Source organism: Perca fluviatilis, chromosome 20, assembly GCF_010015445.1.
Source record: "Perca fluviatilis chromosome 20, GENO_Pfluv_1.0, whole genome shotgun sequence".
Taxonomy (NCBI): Eukaryota; Metazoa; Chordata; class Actinopteri; order Perciformes; family Percidae; genus Perca; species Perca fluviatilis.
In genome coordinates this window covers 2068213-2089008 of record NC_053131.1, presented here as the reverse complement: position 1 = coordinate 2089008, position 20796 = coordinate 2068213, and the positions used below count along the sequence as shown (strand labels likewise).

The 20796-nt window shown below is 41.2% G+C and overlaps 1 protein-coding gene and 1 long non-coding RNA gene across 5 annotated transcripts in view; one reads left to right on the top strand and one right to left on the bottom strand.

The window, feature by feature from the left end:
* LOC120548660 overlaps positions 1-20796 on the bottom strand; it is a 35823-nt gene that overhangs the window by 2654 nt on the left and 12373 nt on the right. The window lies entirely within an intron of this gene.
* gphb5 (glycoprotein hormone subunit beta 5) overlaps positions 1-20796 on the top strand; it is a 31103-nt gene that overhangs the window by 4589 nt on the left and 5718 nt on the right. Inside the window, exons 2-5 of one of the 4 annotated variants that reach the window (XM_039785021.1) lie at positions 15784-15846; positions 15975-16007; positions 16121-16222; positions 16335-16387. The exons of 2 other annotated variants lie outside the window; for them this stretch is intronic. In XM_039785021.1, coding sequence (XP_039640955.1) covers positions 15784-15846; positions 15975-16007; positions 16121-16180 — 156 coding nt within the window. In that variant the 3' untranslated portion in view covers positions 16181-16222; positions 16335-16387. Of the gene's footprint in view, positions 1-15783; positions 15847-15948; positions 16008-16120; positions 16223-16334; positions 16388-20796 lie in introns of those variants that run through there. One more of the 4 variants, XR_005637234.1, reaches the window with a different exon arrangement.

Below are 20796 nucleotides of genomic sequence, written 5' to 3'. Positions count from 1 at the left end.
AAAAAACAAAATCGAAATCCAACGATTATAGAAGTTCTCACGTTAATATTTTCTTCATCAGTGGCCGTATTAATATTATTAATATGGCGAGGAAAAAGCTTAACGTGGTTTAATGTACCTAAACAATGATCAATCATCACCAAATTTCTCTCTCATATTACCCATCATAACCACGGAAAACTGTCAAATAATCTAACCCAAAGTCCAACTATTATGGACGTTATCTGACAAAGCGTTTCTGCTTCAGGGCAGCGGAGCGGCTGGGGGTTGACTCTCCACGGTTCGCATTGGCTTTATAAGTCCTAATGTGAAAAAGCTTAACATGGTTTCATGTATCTAAACAACGATCAATCATCACCAAAACATCCTCTTCTATATTGCTCATCATAACCACTTAAAACGGTCAAATCTAACCCAATGTCCAAATATTACGTTATCTGACACATTAACGTGAGATAACTTATAATCGTTGGATTTCGAGTTAGTTTTTTTGACAGGCTTAAGTGTTCATGACAAGATATGACCATGATACATCTGGTGATGACTGATCGTTGTTTAGATATTAAACCATGTTAAGCTTTTTCACGTTAAGCGTTTTAGAATGTCCCTTACGACAAGCCGTGGGACGTCCTGCGGAGTAAATGGAAGGCGCTCAAACAGCGATACACGGCTCAAAAAAGAGAGTTCTCTCGCAGCGGTGCCGGAGGGAAAATATAAGGCAAGTTCCACCTTTTTGATGAGCTGGATCATATCCTCAGCCAAAGGTCCATCGGAGCTTAGGCTATAGCTTGGCTTCTAATATTAACAACTACTTTTGTCTAGCAAAACTTTGTTCGCAAAAGTTCGCTTGAATCTTGTGCGATTCAGTTCAGAAATGAATGGAAACACCATAAAATGTCTCAAATCAATTCGATATACCAATTTAATCGCAAAACAGCATGTGACGTCATTACGCACAGGTTTTTATTCGCTTTAAAGCTGTTGGATGGAAACACTTTCACCAGCTTTATTCGCATGAGTTTTTTTACCGAACTTCAGATAATTCGATTGACAAGTGGATGGAAACTTAGCTAGTGCCTCTGCTCTCAGGTGACCGATTCAAGTCCTGTCCTGACTTCCGTTTACAACACCGGTACACACACCTGGCTAACAGGACAGACAAAAGATCCGTTCGCTTGGTCCCAAATTCGAACTGAAATACTGCCATTGACTAAAACCTATGCTGACTACACTTCACCGACGGTGTTATAACGCAAGGTAGGACGAAGATACCAAGAAAGACATTGTCGGCTGTCAACAGTAAAGACTTTCCTCCGCTCAAGACTGCTAGCCCGTATGCTAACGCGGGAAACAAGTTAGCTTTCCACAGCTAGCTAAGCTGCTAGCCCTAGTATGGAGGATACATCAAAGTTGGCCACAGAGACTGAACCTTCCCTCGGTGATGTTTTAACCACCATAAGGAACCTGGACAACAAGGTGAGAGATTTTGGTAAACAACTTAAAGAAAGCTCCGACATGGTTGCCAGCATTATACAGCGTCAGCAAGTCGAGCTGAACTCAGTCGGACTCACTGAATGCACGTCCAAATTGGAGGCTGTAACTTCACCATGTGTTCTATTAATGCATCCATGGTATTATCTTAGGATACATCTGAGGGATGGATGCTGTAAAGCCCGTTACATGGATTTAACATCATTAGCGTTTCCCAAAACTGCCGGGGCTATCAAGCTAAACAATGGAGTTAGTTAACTAGCTAGGTAGCTAGTTAACGTTAACGTAATATCTTACATGTCCCTAAGAGCCGATGTGGGTTTAGGTTTAAACACTTATCTTACGATACATCCGAGGGCTGTATGCTGTAAAGCCTGTAACGTGGATGAGAGATAAAGCCATGGATGTATTAACAGAAGCTCTGTTCACAAAACTGCAGGCTAACCTAGCATAACATAATGATTACACCTCCTTGGTTGTCTAAATACATCCATCGTTTATTTAGATAATCATGGTAAGACCTTAAGTACAGACTACATTATTTACACTTCATATATTCTTTTTGCAATCAGTACAAATTGTATGGTCTTTTATTTCAGATGAATCCATTCCACAAGCAAGAAAGCATTTCAGGACAGAGTGTAAGTTAACATTTATGCATGCATTTAAGAAACCAGTCATATTTCCTACCATGGAACTACTGAAATTCAACCTGGTGCATATCACGTGACTGTTATAATGTATAACAACTAAAACCATTAATTATTCCATAGCCATGAGGACCTCCATTACCCACATGGCACAGCAGATGGACACATTTGAGGAAAAGATGGATGAGCTGCTCATGCTCTTAAGGAGCTCCCAGTCACCTCCCTCTGCTCCAGTCGATGACGTGTTGCTGTCGGCTTGCTCAACAGTCATCGAGCTGCAGGAGTTCAACAGGAGAGGAGGAACAAAATGGTAATTAAGTGGCCCTACCTTGCCCTAAGATAACACTATATAATTGCATAAATTAAAATATCATTATAACTGAACTGACTTCTCTTACAAAATGAGATTGTACAAGCTCTCCACTTTGTTCTACATGTGTAATTTGTATATCTATATTTGTTTTACAGCAACTTTTTCTGACAACCTTTCAACCAATGACGTTGTAAAACCGTATAGCCTGCAGGGCAGAAAGACAAAGGCCTTCCAGGACCTGACAATCTGCAGGGTTATAACAGGCAGGTGTTATTTTATTGTTCACATCAGTATTATGTGTAGCTTGGCTGATAAGGGGTTTTAATTTGACTTGTAACTTTGCTTCTTCTTGCTACTCTAGCGGCCTCTCAGAAAAACTTCCCCGCGCTGACTGCATCAGACGTGGAGGACCCCCCAGTGCTCCCCCTCACAATATCCAACAGCCTAGTGTCAAAGGTCAACTCATTCAAGTTTCTGGGCTCTATCATTTCCCAGGACCTGAAGAGGGAGTCCAACATCCTTAAAAAGGCTCTGCAGAGGATGTACTTCCTACGGCAACTGCGGAAGCATGGCCTACCGCAAGAGCTATTGGCCATCTTCTACACTGCTGCCATCCTCCTGCCTCCTCCCCTCTGGCAGGTGCTACAGATCCCTGCACACGAACAACCAGACACAAGAACAGCTTCTTTCCCTCTGCCATCACTCTCCTGAACTGCTGATAAGTGGGGTCATCCCCATTTTGGCCATTCACCTACACATTCCATACTTTATCATTCCAATATGCATCTTGCACACTACATTTCTGCCCTGCAAAGGCAAAAGACCTTAACTTGCTAGTGTGAAACTGAGAAAAATGACTTTAAAGTTTCTGTTTTGTCCAGACAAAAGTATTATAGGTAAAACTCCCAAAATTTGACAACTAGTTGCTATAATTAAGAAATGTTTGTATGCAAAAAATCTTGAGCTCAAAATTGACCTTTGATCCTTGTTTGGCAGTTCCTGTACTCTTCCTTTGTAGCATGTGCCAAAAACAAGGAGTCATGCAAAGGCAAAAGGCAGTAACTGACATATAATCAATATTTGCTTGCTGTTCACCATACTTGCATCCATTATAAGAACACCTAACCAAGGTCTAGTCATCATGGTATTTGTTTTAAATTATATAGAAAACCTTTGCTTGTTCCTATTTACTGCTATAATGATCAGGATAGTGTGGCAACACTAACACAGTTTAACAGTATGACAGATAAGTAACTTTGCAGTACAGTATGAAAAAATACAAGTATTTTCTCAATAAAGATAATTTAATTATAATTGAAATTGAATAATATGAATTGTATATTTATTGTTTAACAATAAATATATAATGTTTAACACTAAGGGCCACCAAACTGCTTAAGATGCACCGTCAACAAGCTCGACTTGGATTACTACTTTTTAATTCTGAGATAACATTTAGGTTAGCATACTTTGTACGGACGTTAGCAATAACTAGCTTAGTGCTTTTATGGATTTATGGATGTGAGATTTGACATGAACACCTGCAAGAAGGAAATATAGCTCAAACACGTATGGATTGTTGTGGATACAGCAGATGACGTGCATTGCTATGGAATATATCTTCCATGGATTATATCGGATTGCATGGAAAGGTAGGATGCCAGCTGTGTATTTAATAACTGGTTTTCAGCGTCTGATGTGAGGCTCCGCCAAGTGAGGAGGTGTGTAAGCATCAACGTTAGCGCTGTAGCTAGCAATGTAGCTAGCTCCGGGCTGTCACTGACAGAATAGGAATCATCACTTTATTTGATATGTCATGTGTATGTTACGTGGTTTGGTGACTATTAAAAGCTGCAAAGTAGGCTATGACGAGGCTAGAGTGCAGTAAGATCACGGCGGTACAGTAACCTCTCTCTTGATGCCTGGCTAAACAAAGTCCGAACACTCAACTTCAGCGTGCAGAGATCCGTAACAGCTGTTACGGCGTTCTGCTGTGGTTTCTAATATGGTTTTGGATGTTATGGTTGTCTTTATTTTCTTGTTAAAACAATGAAATTGACTCACGATATTTATTCACATGATAAAGGATGTCTCAAATACCCCAAAAGTGACATTAACTCATTTTTGCCCAAACATGTTTTTCCTTTGTAGGGCAGATTTGCATTTATACAATATATTGTGTTAATGTGCCTATATGTATGTTGTCTCTCTTGTGCAGTATGTGTCTATATGGCAAATAAAACGGATTCTTATATAAAAATGGTTTTTTTTATTTTTTGGTACCAAGTCATGGTTTTTTAAAGGTTATGGGATTGTAAAAAATAATGTTAGAGGAACGTTCCATAAAGTTTGCAACGGTGGGGGAACGTTATCTCAAGGTTGGAACGTTAGGGGAACGTTCTCTAAAGGTTACAACGTTAGGGGAACGTTCTCTAAAGGTTCTCGTTCGGAGAACGTTCGATGTAACCAAAAACGAACGTTCCCAGAATGTTCAACCAACTTTCCATAATAACCAAAACAGAACCCAAACCTAACCTTCAGGGAACGTTTGCGCAACCAAAACCGAACGTTCCCAGAACGTTCTGGGAACCAAAAATTGTTAGCTGGGACTATGTTTCTCTCACTATATGACTCTATAGTCACTACTCGCTCCGGAGCTAATCGCCGTCACTCTCTCACTGATCCCTCGCTCTATCACCCACTCCCCACACACACGCAGGCTCGTCGCACACACCAGCGGAGAAGTAAACATCAGGCCACTTGTATGCTACGGAGAAAGCTCTGCGTGGAGCCTCCGCAGGACCAAGAAAAACTTTCTTTCAAAAGAAGCTGGAGGCAGCAAACAACCACAGCTGGCTAAACTATTTAAAAATGCTGGGTTTGTTCAGGACACCCCGTCTGTCGCTAGCAATGATGACGCAGTGATCAGTGATGATTCTTTCCGACCAGTCTGTAGTCTGCAGGTTTTTACGTCACCTTTTAGTATTGCCTCAGCTCGCTTGGAACCTCGACTGAGGTGGTACTAAAAAAAGTACCCGTTAGCAGGTACCAGGTACTTTTTTTCGTAATGGAAAACCAAAAAAGGCGAGTAGAGTCGAGGCGAGTCGAGCCAGTACCATGTAATGGAAAAGCACCATAAGTAGCAGTGTAATGAGCCACCGAAATCAACATTGCTATTTCGTCAGGTAGATACTTTACGGCAAATGTGCATGTATGGAAAGCGGTCGCACAACAGCTGAAATGGCATACTCCTTCACAGTATCCTTCAATAAAGGAGGAATGTAGCACAATATGGATGTATTAGCAGGAATGTAGCACAATATGGGTGTAAAAGCAGTTATAATTAGCCTATGTGACAATAACATTTGATTGGTTAAAATCAACAAATAATCGTGATAATTAATCGTGATCTCAATATTGATCAAAATAATCGTGATTATCATTTTGGTCATATTCGTGCAGCCCTAGTCGACCTATAACGTTAGAGGAACTTAAATCTGCATTAAAAACAGTTAAAAAAGGGAAAACACCGGGGTTGGATGGAATTCCATCAGAGCTTCTTCTACAGTATTTTGACATATTAGAACCTACCATTTTACAAGCTTTAACTTCAGCCATAGAGAAAGGTACTTTCCACCAACAAACCAGCACTGTGCTGATCTCGGTTATGCCAAAGAAGGGCAAAGATCCTACGGATTGTTCAAATTACAGGTCCATCAGCCTTATCGGGACTGATATTAAATTTTATTCCAAAGTCCTGGCTCTCCGCTTAGAGCGCTTTATCGAGAAGCTAGTCCACCACGACCAATCAGGTTTTATACCCAAGCGTCATGCTACAGACAATGTATGCAGATTATTTCATGTAATAGAAGAAGCCAAAAACCTCCCAACAACAGCAGAAGTTTTATCACTGGACGCGGAAAAGGCTTTTGACCGCCTAGAGTGGAATTACTTGTGGCAAGTAATTGAGAGGCTTGGTTTGGGGGCCAAATTCATCGACATGGTACGTACTTTATATGCGAATCCCACGGCCATAATCTCAACCAACGGCTTGCACTCTCAGCCATTTCCCATCGAGCGGGGCTCGCGCCGGGATGTTGTTTGCAATCGCTTTTGGACCATTAGCCCAAGGCAAAATAAAATATGTAATGTCCAGATTAAATCCAATAGCAGCTCAATATCATTATTTGCGGACGATATTTTGTTGTACATTTCTGATATTGAGGACTCTATTCCAAAAATTTGGCTCAATCTCCGGCTATAAAATTTAAATATTTACACACCATACACGCATCCCTACAGCGAGTTAAACTATGAAACCTCCCCAACCTTAAAGTGTACCACAGAGCCTTTCAGCTATGGGCCCTCAGAGTGTGGCTGGACCCCTCATCTACAGTTCCATGGAGAGAAATATAGCAAAACCTCACTGGAAGTCTAAGACTGCAAGACCTTGCCTTTACAGGTGTGTGTCAAAAAAGTATATGCTAGCCTATGTCCCTATTATCACCAACACATTGACCAACTTTAAACAGGTCGAGGAGCAACCACGCTACTACAATAAGTGGCATTTGAACGCCCCAATTTGGCACAACATACACTTAATGTCTGGAAACAAACGTTTTGTTTATAACCAGTGGAGTGACAGAGGTATTTATACTCTAGACTATTCAATGACGAAGGTATGTTAAGTTTTGAAGACCTGAGAGCTAGCTTTGACCCAGTTCTTCTGCCTCCTCTGGGTCAAGAAGAGGCAGATTTTGCTCTTTTAGAAACTCATGGCACTGTGTCGGATCTGAGTTGCAGGTGGACTCATACAACTTTGAGTAAAAGGCTTGAAAAGTGACGCTGATATCCTTAAGATTTGTTGAGATACCTCGGTCTGTGCGGATGCTGTTGATAATAGCTGTGGATTCGCTTTGTTTTAATTTCAGAGCTAGCTATTTGCTTGATTTACAGCTGTTAAAATAGTAATTTTGCCTCACTCTGTGCATTATGAATTCAGCTCTCCTTCTTAGCAAATCATTTAGCTCTGCTCGATTTGTGACTAGAAGAGTATGTGTAGATTTAGAAAAACACGTCTTAAGAGATTGCTCTAACGATTTACAGCGTTCTTCCAACTCCGCAATCCTTGCCTCTCTTTTCCTCTTAAAGTTGACTGCGAAGGAGGACGTGAAATCCCTAATAAACCCTTTAGTTGCTTGCCATGTATATGCGGGATCAGGAACTGAGTCGGTATTAATTGATATAAATTCAGCCAGTTTAGTTCTAAATTCTGTATCAAAAGCTGTGTTCTGGAGAAAGGAATTATTAAATTGCCATCTCCTAGATCTTTCTCCTAACATATTACATATGATTGATCGGTCGGTTTAGCCCCCTGATGTTAACTGAAAGGATTGAGCCATATTCAAAATTTACACACATACATGTCTCGAGTACCCTACCATAATTTGCTGAAAGGGTGAACTGTTAGCTCTGAGCAAGGTGTGACAAAAACATAAACTCCTCCCCTATTTGTAAGTGTGACCACATCAAACGCAGTTTGCGCAAAACTCCAGCTAAAAACTACACCTCAAAACTACACCTCCTGTCTTAAGTCACAGGTCAATTGAAACAGGTCTAGTGAATTCTTATGTTAAACATGAACAATATTATAAACACCTTCAAACAATTTCTGGACTAACCCCACTAACACAGAACGTTTAGGGAACGTTGGGGAACGTTAGTTTTTGGTTCTCTAAAGGTTAGTTCGAACCAAACCAAAAACTAACGTTTAGGGAACGTTCCCTCATGGTTATAACGTTCCCTAAACGTTAGGGGAACCAACCAACTGAAACGTTCTCCTGTGGTTGCACTGTTACCTCCACACAACGTTCCCGTTTGGTTGTTTTTGGTTATTTTTGGTTGTTCTGAGTGCGGTTTTGAAATGTTTATTCAAACCAGCTCCATTTAAGTTTTTGAAGTAGCATATAAAAGGTTTGCAGTCACTTGATTTAGATTTACTCAAAAATGATTGGTCTTATAAAATCTAAGTAAGATAAACAACATAGCAAGATAATATATTTACTTTTAGGCTGAAATAAATTTTGCTAAAAACTATACTTTTGTGCTTGATTTCGTTTTTTTAACTGTATTAAATGAAAATACTTAAAACAAGAATCTATCAATTTTCACAACTAAGACAATTCACTTCTTCCATTTTACTTCTAACAAGTGGCTCAATCAGTGTTTAAATCCAACCGTTACACCGCCAGTAGGGGAAGACTGTGCCTCTGCTCTCAGGTGACCGATTCAAGTCCTGTCCTCCGGACTTCCGTTTGCGTTTGATACGATACACCAACGGACAAAGAAAGAAGATTTTATTTGCTTCGCCAAACGATCTCACGAAAAAGTAAGTGAAATACATTACAGTTTCATGATGTTATGCTTGTAATCCAACGGTTTAGGGTTTAACCGTAAGCCCTTTCGGTCCGTGTACTTGGCGGCCAACGGATTTTAGTTTTGAAAGGAAAAAAACAAAAACGAAAAACGGCCAGTTTCCCAATTACCATTAGTAAATAGGAAAACAGAAAACGAAAAACTATCTCGTTATCCGATTTTCTTTGATGTGTTTGTAGATGGAACTCGGAAATTAAAATGTGTGTATAAATCTTATTCCTCATTCATTTTTTTCGTGACCCGGAAGCGATCGTAGGTAGTAAGCGGCTGCATACCCGGAAATCATTTGCACATCAATGAGACCATGGACAGTTAGAATCATAGACATAATATGGTTAGAATGATACGGACGTAAAAATGTTTTTAGACGAATATGCTAGTTTTATATTAGAAAACCGAAAGAATGGGATGTCTTGTGGGGATATAGCAGCTGCGTTGGGTTCACAGTTTGGAACGATACGGGGGTTTTCTGAGAGGAGTGTGCGGAGGTGGTGTGCTCAGCAGGGACTTGTGGCAAAACACAAGTTGACTTTTATTATGAAGTGGTCACAGGAGATTAGCGCTGACTGCTCTCATTCATCAAAAATGAGTCTACACAACAAGACAACCATCATAGTCTAATAATAATAATAATGAAGCGAAAACATTTTCAAAATTTCTCATTTTCATTGCCATTGCTTTGGCAAATATCTCTCAAACAAACTAAAATCGAAACCATGATATGGCTTTCCCTTATCAAATCGCAAAAGACTCCGATTTAATACAACAATATCTGTCAAACAAACAGGGCTATAATTAGTATAAATAAGATATAAAATCAATATAAATGTGATTTTTGGAGGTTAAAAAAGTAACTACCTAAGTAACTTACTCAGTAGGCCTACATTTTAAATGAGCTACTTTTACTAGTAATTTTACTTGTACTTGAATAAACAACAAAGTAACAGTACTTTTACTTAAGTAGAAAATTTTTTTACTCTTTTCACTTCTGCTGATTTATTTAAATCTAAAAATTGCATAGACCTAGCCCTAGTCTGCATATCGGCATATCGGGTCAGCTTTTTATTTACTTTAAGAGTAGTATTCATTTGTATGTTTAACAAAAGCGGTAAACGGCGATTGATAAAAAAATAAAATAAAAAAAAACTTGCCTCAGCAATACCTTCAGCGATTTCAACTTCAAGTTGGCCATCAGGACAGAAGTCCCTGACAAGTCCCTGCTGAGCACACCACCTCCGCACATTATTATTATTATTATTAGACTATGAGGGTTGTCTTGTTGTGTAGACTCATTTTTGATGAATGAGAGTGGTCAGCGCTAATCTCCTGTGACCACTTCATAATAAAAGTCGACTTGTGTTTCGCCAGTGAAATGATTTTAATATTTGCATATTAAAAGCAATATGCAGACCAGGGCTAGGTCTATGCAATTTTTAGATTTAAATAAATCGGCAGAAGTGAAAAGAGTAAAGAAAATGTTCTACTTAAGTAAAAGTACTGTTACTTTGTTGTTTACTCAAGTACAAGTAAAATTACTAGTAAAAGTAGCTCATTTAAAATGTAGAGTTACGTAGTTACTTTTTTAACCTCCAAAAATCACATTTATATTGATTTTATATCTTATTTATACTAATTATAGCCCTATTTGTTTGACAGATATTGTTGTATTAAATCGGAGTCTTTTGCGATTTGATAAGGGAAAGCCATATCATGGTTTCGATTTTAGTTTGTTTGACAGATATTTGCCAAAGCAATGGCGCAAAACAACATTAGAGACCTTTTATGTGAAAATGAGAAATTTTGAAAATGTTTTCGCTTCATTATTATTATTATTATTATTATTAGACTATGATGGTTGTCTTGTTGTGTAGACTCATTTTTGATGAATGAGAGGGACAGGGAGACGTTGCACAGATGAAAGCAAGTGAGATAGCGGAGAGAAGAGAGTATCTAAGGCGAATTGTTGCGGTCACTTCCATGTTAGGGAGACAGGGAATCCCCTTTTGTGGCAATAATGAAGTAACAGAAGAAGTGAGTGCAAAGATTTTGAAAAACGCAAGTTACAAATACCCTGGGGGCTAATCACCTCCTGTCTTTAAATCCTAGTGAGGTCTCTGCTCCGGACGTGTCGCACTGTGAATGCAACATTGAACATTTAGCATGTTTAATAATGCAAAAACCAGTCCTGCAGGATTATGACAGGAAAGGACTTTTTAGTAAAGCTATCAAAGCATGAGAGTTGGAGTTTATTCATCTTTGATGCTGACGGACTGGTTCAGCTGCAGCAGCTGTTTCACTTCACTTTGTATTTCCTTGATCGATTTGATAAGGGAAAGCCATATCATGGTTTCGATTTTAGTTTGTTTGAGAGATATTTGCCAAAGCAATGGCAATGAAAATGAGAAATTTTGAAAATGTTTTCGCTTCATTATTATTATTATTATTAGACTATGATGGTTGTCTTGTTGTGTAGACTCATTTTTGATGAATGAGAGCAGTTAGCGCTAATCTCCTGTGACCACTTTATAATAAAAGTCAACTTGTGTTTCGCCACAAGTCCCTGCTGAGCACACCACCTCCGCACACTCCTCTCAGAAAACCCCCGTATCGTTCCAAACTGTGAACCCAACGCAGCTGCTATATCCCCACAAGACATCCCATTCTTTCGGTTTTCTAATATAAAACTAGCATATTCGTCTAAAAACATTTTTACGTCCGTATCATTCTAACTGTCCATGGTCTCATTGATGTCCAAATGATTTCCGGGTATGCAGCCGCTTACTACCTACGATCGCTTCCGGGTCAGGAAAAAAATGAATGAGAAATAAGATTTATACACAAATTTTAATTTCCGAGTTCCATCTACAAACACAAAGAAAATCGGATAACGAGATAGTTTTTAATTTTCCGTTTTTTAATATCAAAACAAAAAAACAATAATGGGTTGTTTTTTGTTTTCCTATTTACTAATGGTAATTGGGAAACTGGCCGTTTTTTGTTTTTGTTTTTTTCCTTTCAAAACAAAAATCCGTTGGCCGCCAAGTACACGGACCCCTTTCCCTCGTAGTGCTTTGTTATATTCCGGTTTTAATCAGGTTGACCAAAAAAGGTTCAACAACTCACTTCAGCATTTGTTTTTCCCCTCGTCGCCATCTTGCCAGTCAAGCAGCGACTTCTTCAAAACTTTTTATTTTTGGTAAACTCTTTGTGCACAAACAATGTTCTCAATGCTCGAGTTCATGTGTAAATCCCCTGGTGAGACTTAGTGCAAAGTTTCATGTTGTGTCGAGCCTTCTTAGTGTTTTACATATAGTGATTTTGATGCGATAAAAGTAGCCTCTACTTCTCCCATTCAAAAGGCCATTTGACCAGAAAACGATAATACGATCAGTCTTAAAAGTGGCGTTTCCGTCCTAATTTTGCTTTTAAACGAAATTTGACTCTGGTACATTCACAAAAAGATCCAAGGTTGCATTGTGGCGAGAGTTACGCTTTAAATGGACTGCATATTGCGCTTTGCATATATATTGCACTTTGTTTGCTGCTGTGCACGACATGTATGCTTTGCCGCATTGTATGTTTGGTGTCATCGTGTTAACCAGAGGCCCGTTCCAGGAAGGAGGTTTAACAAACTCTGAGTCTAACCCTGATGTCTGAGTTGATTTACCCTGAGATGGGAAACTCAGAGTTTTCGGTTCCAGAACAGCTGATTTGAGTTGGTTCAATCAACTCGGAGTATGTTCACTCAGGGTTACGCGCGTGCACACAAGGCAGTATGAATGGAGCCATGATTCTACGATTCACCATGGTAACAACCACAAACAAATGGGTCGGCGGAAATACTTATGCGCACAAACAGCGAGTTTGAACATGCATTTCGTTAAAAAAGCAAGACAGCGGCTGCTGCTGCAAAAGAGAGAGAATTGGTGTGGGAGAAAATTGCTGCTCGAGTCAATGCGTATGCATTAACAGTGTATTAACTTCATATTTAATCACAGTTAACTTATAATATTAGGCTACTGGTGAAAACTGGAATTGTAGGCTACACCTATAATTTTATTCAGGTGCAATCCTGCGGGCGAAAAAGTAAACTATTCTATTCCCATTCTGAGGCTGCAGCACCATGATCATTAAAGGGATACTTCACCGATTTAGCATTCAGCTTTGTATCAGTAGAAACCCGATAGTATTTCTGAATGACCGTGCCTCCCTCCCTCATGTCCCCCTGAGACGAGAGATCTCTGCATTTGGGGCCTGAAAAAAATCTTCCGATGACGTAAAATGACGATTTTTGCGTCATCGGAAGATTTTTGGGCCAGAGGCAAGGACTACAGCCAGTAGTAGGATCTACTTCTGTATGTTTTCAACACGACCACAGGGGGTTGGACTGCCGAGTCTGGCCGAGGTATTCCGAATGAAAACAACTGTCAGCCATCTTGAATCTTCGCTAAACAGGCTCTCGGTTTTCAGCAGAAAACATTTACAACAATTATCTGCATTCAAACTACCGGACGTGTGTACCACCGGGATACATCGGTACAGATCGGAGAATATGGAGGAAACGTTATTACAGACGCAATACCGGGCACTACTACGGCCGGCCTGCACGGAGACCAGCGGTACGCTCAATGCCGCTAGCCGGCTAGGGGACATCCTCATCGGCTAGGTGGAAAGCTAACGCTAGCTGTCCACCTGTCCCATCCATCCTGCTTGCAAGTGTCTGCTCATTAAACAACAAGCTGGACTACATCCTCCTTCAACAAAACTCCTGCTGTGTTTTGTTGTTGTGGAAACATGCCTGAACAACAGTGTACCGGAACCGGACTATCCAGCTACCAGGCTGCCCCGGCCCGTGGAGGTGGGCTGTGTTAAACGGACTGGTGTAGAAATAAAATCCAACTAGCTACTGCTAACTGCTGGTGGAGCTTGTGACTGTTAAATGCCGACCATTCGACATTCCACGCTTTACTCACTGTGTTTATACTCCGTGTTTAGCTACACCAATGCTAGTATGCGTTAGCTGAACTTTACGGATCCTGCTTGCAAGTGTCCGCTCATTTAGACCACAAACTGGACTACATCCAACTTCAATGAAACTCCCAACGTGAGTTGAGAGACTGCCGTGTTTTTGTTGTGGAAACCTGCCTGAATAGTGTACTGGACTGTCCAGCTACCAGGCCTGCTAGCCCTCCGAGCTAGAGATGCTCTGTCGCCAGGTAAAAGAGGTGGGCTGTGTTAACACCGAGTGGCGCAGAAATGTGGTGATTTGTATCCATTTAACTGCTAACTGCTGGTGGAGTTTGTGACTGTTAAATGCCGACCATTCTACATTGCACGCTAATTCACGGCTGTGTTTATGCTCGGTGTTTACAGTCCACCAAGCGCTAATGCTAGTATGTGTTAGCTGAACTTTACGGAGCCTATAAAAGTGTGTGTACTAAATGTAGCCTGTTTTGTATGTCGTTTTTATATAATGTCGTTGAGTCATGATGAAACGTTGTTTCATGTATATGGTTGAAATAAAACACGCTTGAGTTGAGTTGAATGCCTCGGTCTGTCTGTGAAGCAGTAGGCGTGGCTTAGGAGTGGACTCAAAGCAACGAAGCAGGTGCATTCTGGGATTTGGTGTTTTTCATCCATATAAGACCAAAACACATTTTCTGGCTTTTCTCGGCCTAGAAGTCACCAATTTAAATTTTTTTTTCACATTTCTACTACATAAGTGACCCAATTTAAAGATATATTCAGCTTTCCAGCGGTGAAATATTCCTTTAACAGAACTATAGGCTAATGTATAATCATTTATTTCTTTTTAATGGCTCTCACTGGTGTGTGTCCAGGGAACACGTTTAAAAAACGTTTCAGAGCGATCACACTTTTCTGACGGCTATACTATTACAGTATGATCCGCTGCTGTTATAAAGAAAACTGCTGTTTGCAAAAAACGTAATGCGACACAAAGAATCTGCTGGGATGTTAAAGCCTGTCCACGATTTTGAACTAGTGGAAGGATAAGGTATCTACATATCTAATAGACTGTGATAAAAAACACCTCTTAAATCGGTTATGTGGAAATGAAAAAAAATCTAGTCGGGACTCAATATCATCTCCCGACGTAAACTCTCTGAATTAATAAGTCGACAAAAGGACATGATATGTTTGAGAAAAAAAACATTTTATAGTCTGCCTAACATAAACCAATAACTTTTTTTATTAATGCAGATAAACTGCATTAAAATGCGCCTGATACAGACTGAATGAATGAGGAAATGAGTTTCTCCTTCCTCTCAGAGGGAGGAGACAGAGAAACTCGAGGTTTCTTGAAGAAAACCTGCTCCCGACCAGGTTAGGTTCACAGGCTCAGTTACCATAGTAACTGACTCCGGGGTTAAGTTACCTCTCTTTCTGGAACGGAAAACCCAGAGTTTCCCTCATCTCAGGGTTAACCAACTCAGAGTTTTCACTAAACCTGCTTTCTGGAATGGGCCTCTGCTTGCGTTGTTGTTGTTACAAATAAGACATACCAGTTCTTTCAATTAGTTTTAGTGTACAGTACATACATGATAGCCAGTACAATCAGTCATTTTAGGCAAGCCACCTTGCAACGTACTTTGGGCAGTTATTGGCAAGCTATTTTCCTATTTAAGTGAATAGGGAAGCATACAGGAAGAGACGGAATATATTTAGGCTACACAGCTGGCATACTGGCTTTACAAACTAACCCTATGCATTTCTATGGATGCTGTGTCTCCCCATTAGAAAGTCTCTGGGCTACAATGCAAAAGTCCTGAGAAATACCGTCACATACAATGTTTATTTGTATGTATGTTTACACTGTATACATTCAAATATTATTTTTGCTATCAGTACAAATTGTATGGTCTTTTATTTCAGATGACTCTGGTCCACAAGCAAGAAAGCATTCCAGGACGGAGCGTGTGTCTGGAATCCCTGTCCGTAAGTTAACATTTATACATGCATTTAAGAAACCAGAGTCATATTCCTACCATGGAACTACTGACACTCAACCTGGTGCTTATCATGTGACTGTTCTGATGTGTTTGTCTCTTCCTGCCTTTTTTCAGGTCAGTAGACATCACTGCCACCACCATCTGCATGTAAGTTTTTTTTTTTTGCAATTGCCTAATGTAACATAGTAGTTATGCAATGGAATTTGCAAGAAACCTACCATAAATGAACTGACCAATATTCATATCTACTTTCTTTTTAGATGAGTCAACACCACACAGGAAACCAGCCGGTCGCCCAGAGCTGGATGGGTGTATTCTAACGCAAGCTCGGCCTGCCACTTCATCTTGGGACCCAGTTGAAGGTACAGTGGCTTTTGCATAACTTAAATTATAACAGAACTGACTTACAAAATTAGATTGTAAAAGCTCTCCACTTTGTTCCACGTGTATAATTTGTATTTCTATGTTTTACAGCAACTTTTCCTGACAAGCCCGGAGGTTCGACCGGAGGTACTGCCATCCGTCACATGCTATGGGGAGTGGCAACTAATGATGTTCTAAAACTGTATATCCTGTGGGGCAGAAAAGGAAAGAAGGCCTTCCAGGACCTGATGATCTGCAGGTTTATAACAGGCAGGTGTTACTTTATTGTTCACATCAGTATTATGCTTAGCTTGGCTAATAAAAAGTTTTAATTTGACTTGTAACGTTGCTTCATTTTGACTTCTACTCTAGCGGTCTCCCAGAAAAACTTCCCCGCGCTGACTGCAGCAGACGCGGAGGACTTGATTGGTGCTGAAGTTTGCCCCACACAGATGGTAAATTTAAATTCTTCTGTGATGTTAATGATAATCATAATAATCAAAAACTATCAATATTCAGCCCGGTCTCATGGAAGTTCGTGTAAATGTTATTTGAATCTATTGATACGTGTTCACGGAGACGTTTTTGTCGTTTTTTACGTGGTGGACAACACGAAAATGTGAAGTAATGTATTTCAATGGGAAGCATATTTCGTGGCCACAGAACGAAATTGTAGGGAGTAATAAAAGCCGAAAATCCGCGTAGGGAGGTTGGTCGGGGTGGTGGATGGGTCAAACAACACAGGACTTTCACCCGGGCGAGCGGGAATCGCGTACCGTTTGCGGTGCTTTGTTTCCCGGGGAAGGCGTCCCTGCGTGTGGCGTTTTGTCCCGCGTGTTACTGTGGCGCGTCTCCCGGCGTTTAAGGCGCCCTTTCCCCGGCGTTTAAGGCGCCCTTTCTCCGGCATTTAAGGTGCCCTTTCCCCGTCGTTTAAGGCGCCCTTTCTCCGGTGTTTAAGGCGCCCTTTCCCCGTAAGTTTTTTCCTAAACCCAACCTCCGCCATCCCGTTATTGTGGGCGCGTCTCGCGGCCGTCTCGCGGCCGTCTCGCGGCCGTCTCGCGGCCGTCTCGCGGGCGCCTCGCGGGCGCCTCCCGGCTTATGGAGCGTCCTTTCCCCGAGAAAATAATGTGACATTTACACGTAAAAAATAACGTGACAGTTACACGTAAAAAAACGAGAAAAATGTCTCCGTGAACACGTATCAATAGATTAAGAATAACGTGGACATTTACACGAACTGCCGTGAGACCGGGTTGCAATATTTGTGATCAGAATCAAAATAGGGTTGTTAGTCAGGCAATTTGTCAATGTGTTTATTCTTAGTATGACATATCAAACTTTTGTTTCTGTCTTTTTAGGTCAGCTGATAAGGACTGAGCCTTCAAAACCATGGAGTTCTATTTATTTTTTATTTTTTGCAGAAGCAAGAGCTGTTGGCCATCTTCTACACTGCTGCCATCCTCCTGCCTCTTCCCCTCTGGCTGGCGCTACAGATCCCTGCACACAAAAACAACCAGACACAAGAACAGCTTCTTTCCCACTGCCATCACTCTCCTGAACTGCTGATAAGTGGGCTCATCCCCACTTTGGCCATTCACCTACACATTACATACTTTATCATTCCAATATGCATCTTGCACAATACATTTGCACTATTACTTTGCACTCTACATCCTTATCTATTTTGTATTTTGTTTATTCATCTTTGTATATTGTAAATTAAAGTTTTAAATCCATCAAGTTTGCCTGTTCATTCATTCCTGCTAATATATAATAATTCATTCCTGCTCATGCAGACGGTTTAAAGTAATAATAAAATTAGTATCATTGTTGTTAAAGTTTGTTAAAGGTTAGGGGAATGTAAAAAAGAACGTTAGGGGAACGTTCCCTGAAGGTTGCAACATTAGGGGAACGTTAGGGCAACCAAAAACGAACGTTCCCAGAACGTTCTGGGAACCAAAAATTGTTAGCTGGGAAGCTGTGTGAAAAACAGACCAATCTAGTTGGAACAATAAGCAGACTATGAACTGAACAGACCGTATCCCTCATGTTCTTCAGTCTAGCTTTAAAGGAGAATTCCGGCCAATTTTTACATTAATCTTGATCGCTATAGCTACGCGAGTACTTTCGATAGAAAAAAACCCGACCCGAATCAGTGCAGGTAACACGGAGAAGCTGCAGCTACGTACTACAAGCGTCCCCTGAGCTAAAACGGCAGTGCTCGGGGCAAGTTTTAGAGTGCCTTTGTGCCTCTTAACAGACACAAAATGCAATTAAAGCTGCGAGCAGCGATGGACGGGCCCTCGCGCCTCTGCGCGCGTCAGGGTTACCGGCGGACGCCGCTCCTTGCAACCGTGCATTTGCACGGCACTCAGACTCCGCAAACCATCACCACTGAAAAGGGAACTCCCCGCCGAGTTCAACGATAGCTCACACAAGACTCTACGTCATACGGTTCATTAGCTGTGAAAGGGGGCGTGGCTAAAGCATAGGGGGCGGGTCCACCCATCACCAATAAAAAAGGAAGTCTCTGCTGAGTTCAATGATACCTCACACAAGGGTCTATCTTAAACGGTTCAAATTTTAAGGAAGGGGTCGTGGCTTAAACATAGGGGGCGGGCCAAACCATCACCAATGAAGAAGGAAGTCTCTGCTGAGTTCATTGATACCTCACACAAGGGTATACCTTAAACGGTTCAAATTGTATGAAAGGGGGCGGGGCTTAAGCATAAGGGGCGGGTCAAACCATCACCAATTAAAAATGAAGTCTCTACTGAGTTCAATGACACCTCACACAAGACCATACCTTAAACGGTTCAAATGTTATGAAAGGGGGCGTGGCCTGAGTAAGTGGGCGTGGTCATATTATAGGGGCTGGCTCAGTTTCACATGTAGACCACATATTATAAGTTTCATGTAAATCGGATGATGTTTGTCATATAAGGCAGATTTCCTGTGGCCAGGGGGGGGCGCTATGACCAAAAGTCAATTTTGGCCTGTAGGTGTCCTCAGGCCTGGACACTTGTCCATCGTGACAAATTTCGGGCAGATACGACAACGTACACTCAAGTTACAACAACTTCTTTGGTCATCGCTAAACACTCAAAATGGCCGCCACGCCACGCCCACACCGTCTGACGAAAAGTTTTTCTTTTAATAACTTTTCATCTTTAAGGTGTTGGGATGGTACAGACCAAGTTTGAAGTCCATCGGATGAAATCTCTAGGAGGAGTTCGTTAAAGTATAGCACCTTGACTTTTAGGCCTACTTCCTGTTGCCACTAGGGGGCGCTATGACTTTAAGTAAATATCGGCCTTTATTTGTCCTCAGGGTCGGACTCTTATGAATCCTGAAAAGTTTCGAGGTAATCGGACAATGTACACTCGAGTTACACCCACTTCCTGTTTCGGCGGCGAAACGCACAAAATGGCCGCCCTGCCACGGCCACGTCCTATGACGAAAAGTTTTTCTTTTAACAACTTTTCATCTTTAACATCTTAAGATGGTACAGACCGAGTTTGAAGTTGATCAGATGAAATCTCTAGGAGGAGTTCGTTAAAGTACGACATGTGGAAATGGCCAAAATCGCACTAATTTCGAACTTTGAAATCAAAATGGCGGACTTCCTGTTGGGTTTAGGGTATGGCTCTAATGAAGTTTTTTGTACGTCTTGACATGTTACATATGTGTACCAAGTTTCGTGAGTCTACGTTAAACGCACTGGAGGGGCTCAATTTTCTTAACTTTGTAGGGGGCGCCAGCGAGCCATTTTTGTGCGCCTATTCCCGAAACCCTTAAAATACGTAAATTTTCACCAGACTTGATGCGACCGCCAAATTTGGTGAATTTTTGAATATATTAAGCCCCTCAAAAAGCCAATTCATTTGACGGGAAAATAATAGAAGAAAGAAAGAATAATTCCTTCAGTTTCAATAGGGCCTTCGCCGCTGTCGGCGCTCGGGCCCTAATTAATATGTCTGTGCCACGTGAACAGGGCCCTTACGTGTCAACAAGATGCGTTTTCAACTAAGACATTGTTTAAATTCACCTACCCTGGTCCCTGTCTCGATCCTGCCGGTAGCTAGCTTGCCCTGCTAGCTGATAGCTGTTAGCTGCTAGCTGCCGTCCGGTGAGTGTATTCAGACAGGCTTCTGTGATAATCATCCCAATAACAATCCACGGAGCGGTGGTGGTGTGGCTATGTCCTCCAGAGGACAGGTCATGTCACGTCTTGAAGTGTATTCCCCCTCTAAAAAAAACAGTAGTGCGGTAGTAGCTGCTAGCTGCCCTCCGGTGAGTGTGTACAGCCAGATAGCTGTTAGCCGTTAGCTGCTAGCTGCCGTCCGGAGAGTGTATTCAGCCAGGCATCTGTGATAATCATCCCAATAAAAATCCACGGAGCGCCCGGTGGGCTGGTGGATGTCCTGCATAGGACAGATCATGCCTTCGCAGCGAAAGGTTTAGATTATTTCCCCCTCAAAATAGGTAATTGAGCACTGTAGTGGTTATGACCATATCAGTGACTATGTAACTACATGGAAACGGGATAAACGATGTCTGTGGCTTGCACAGT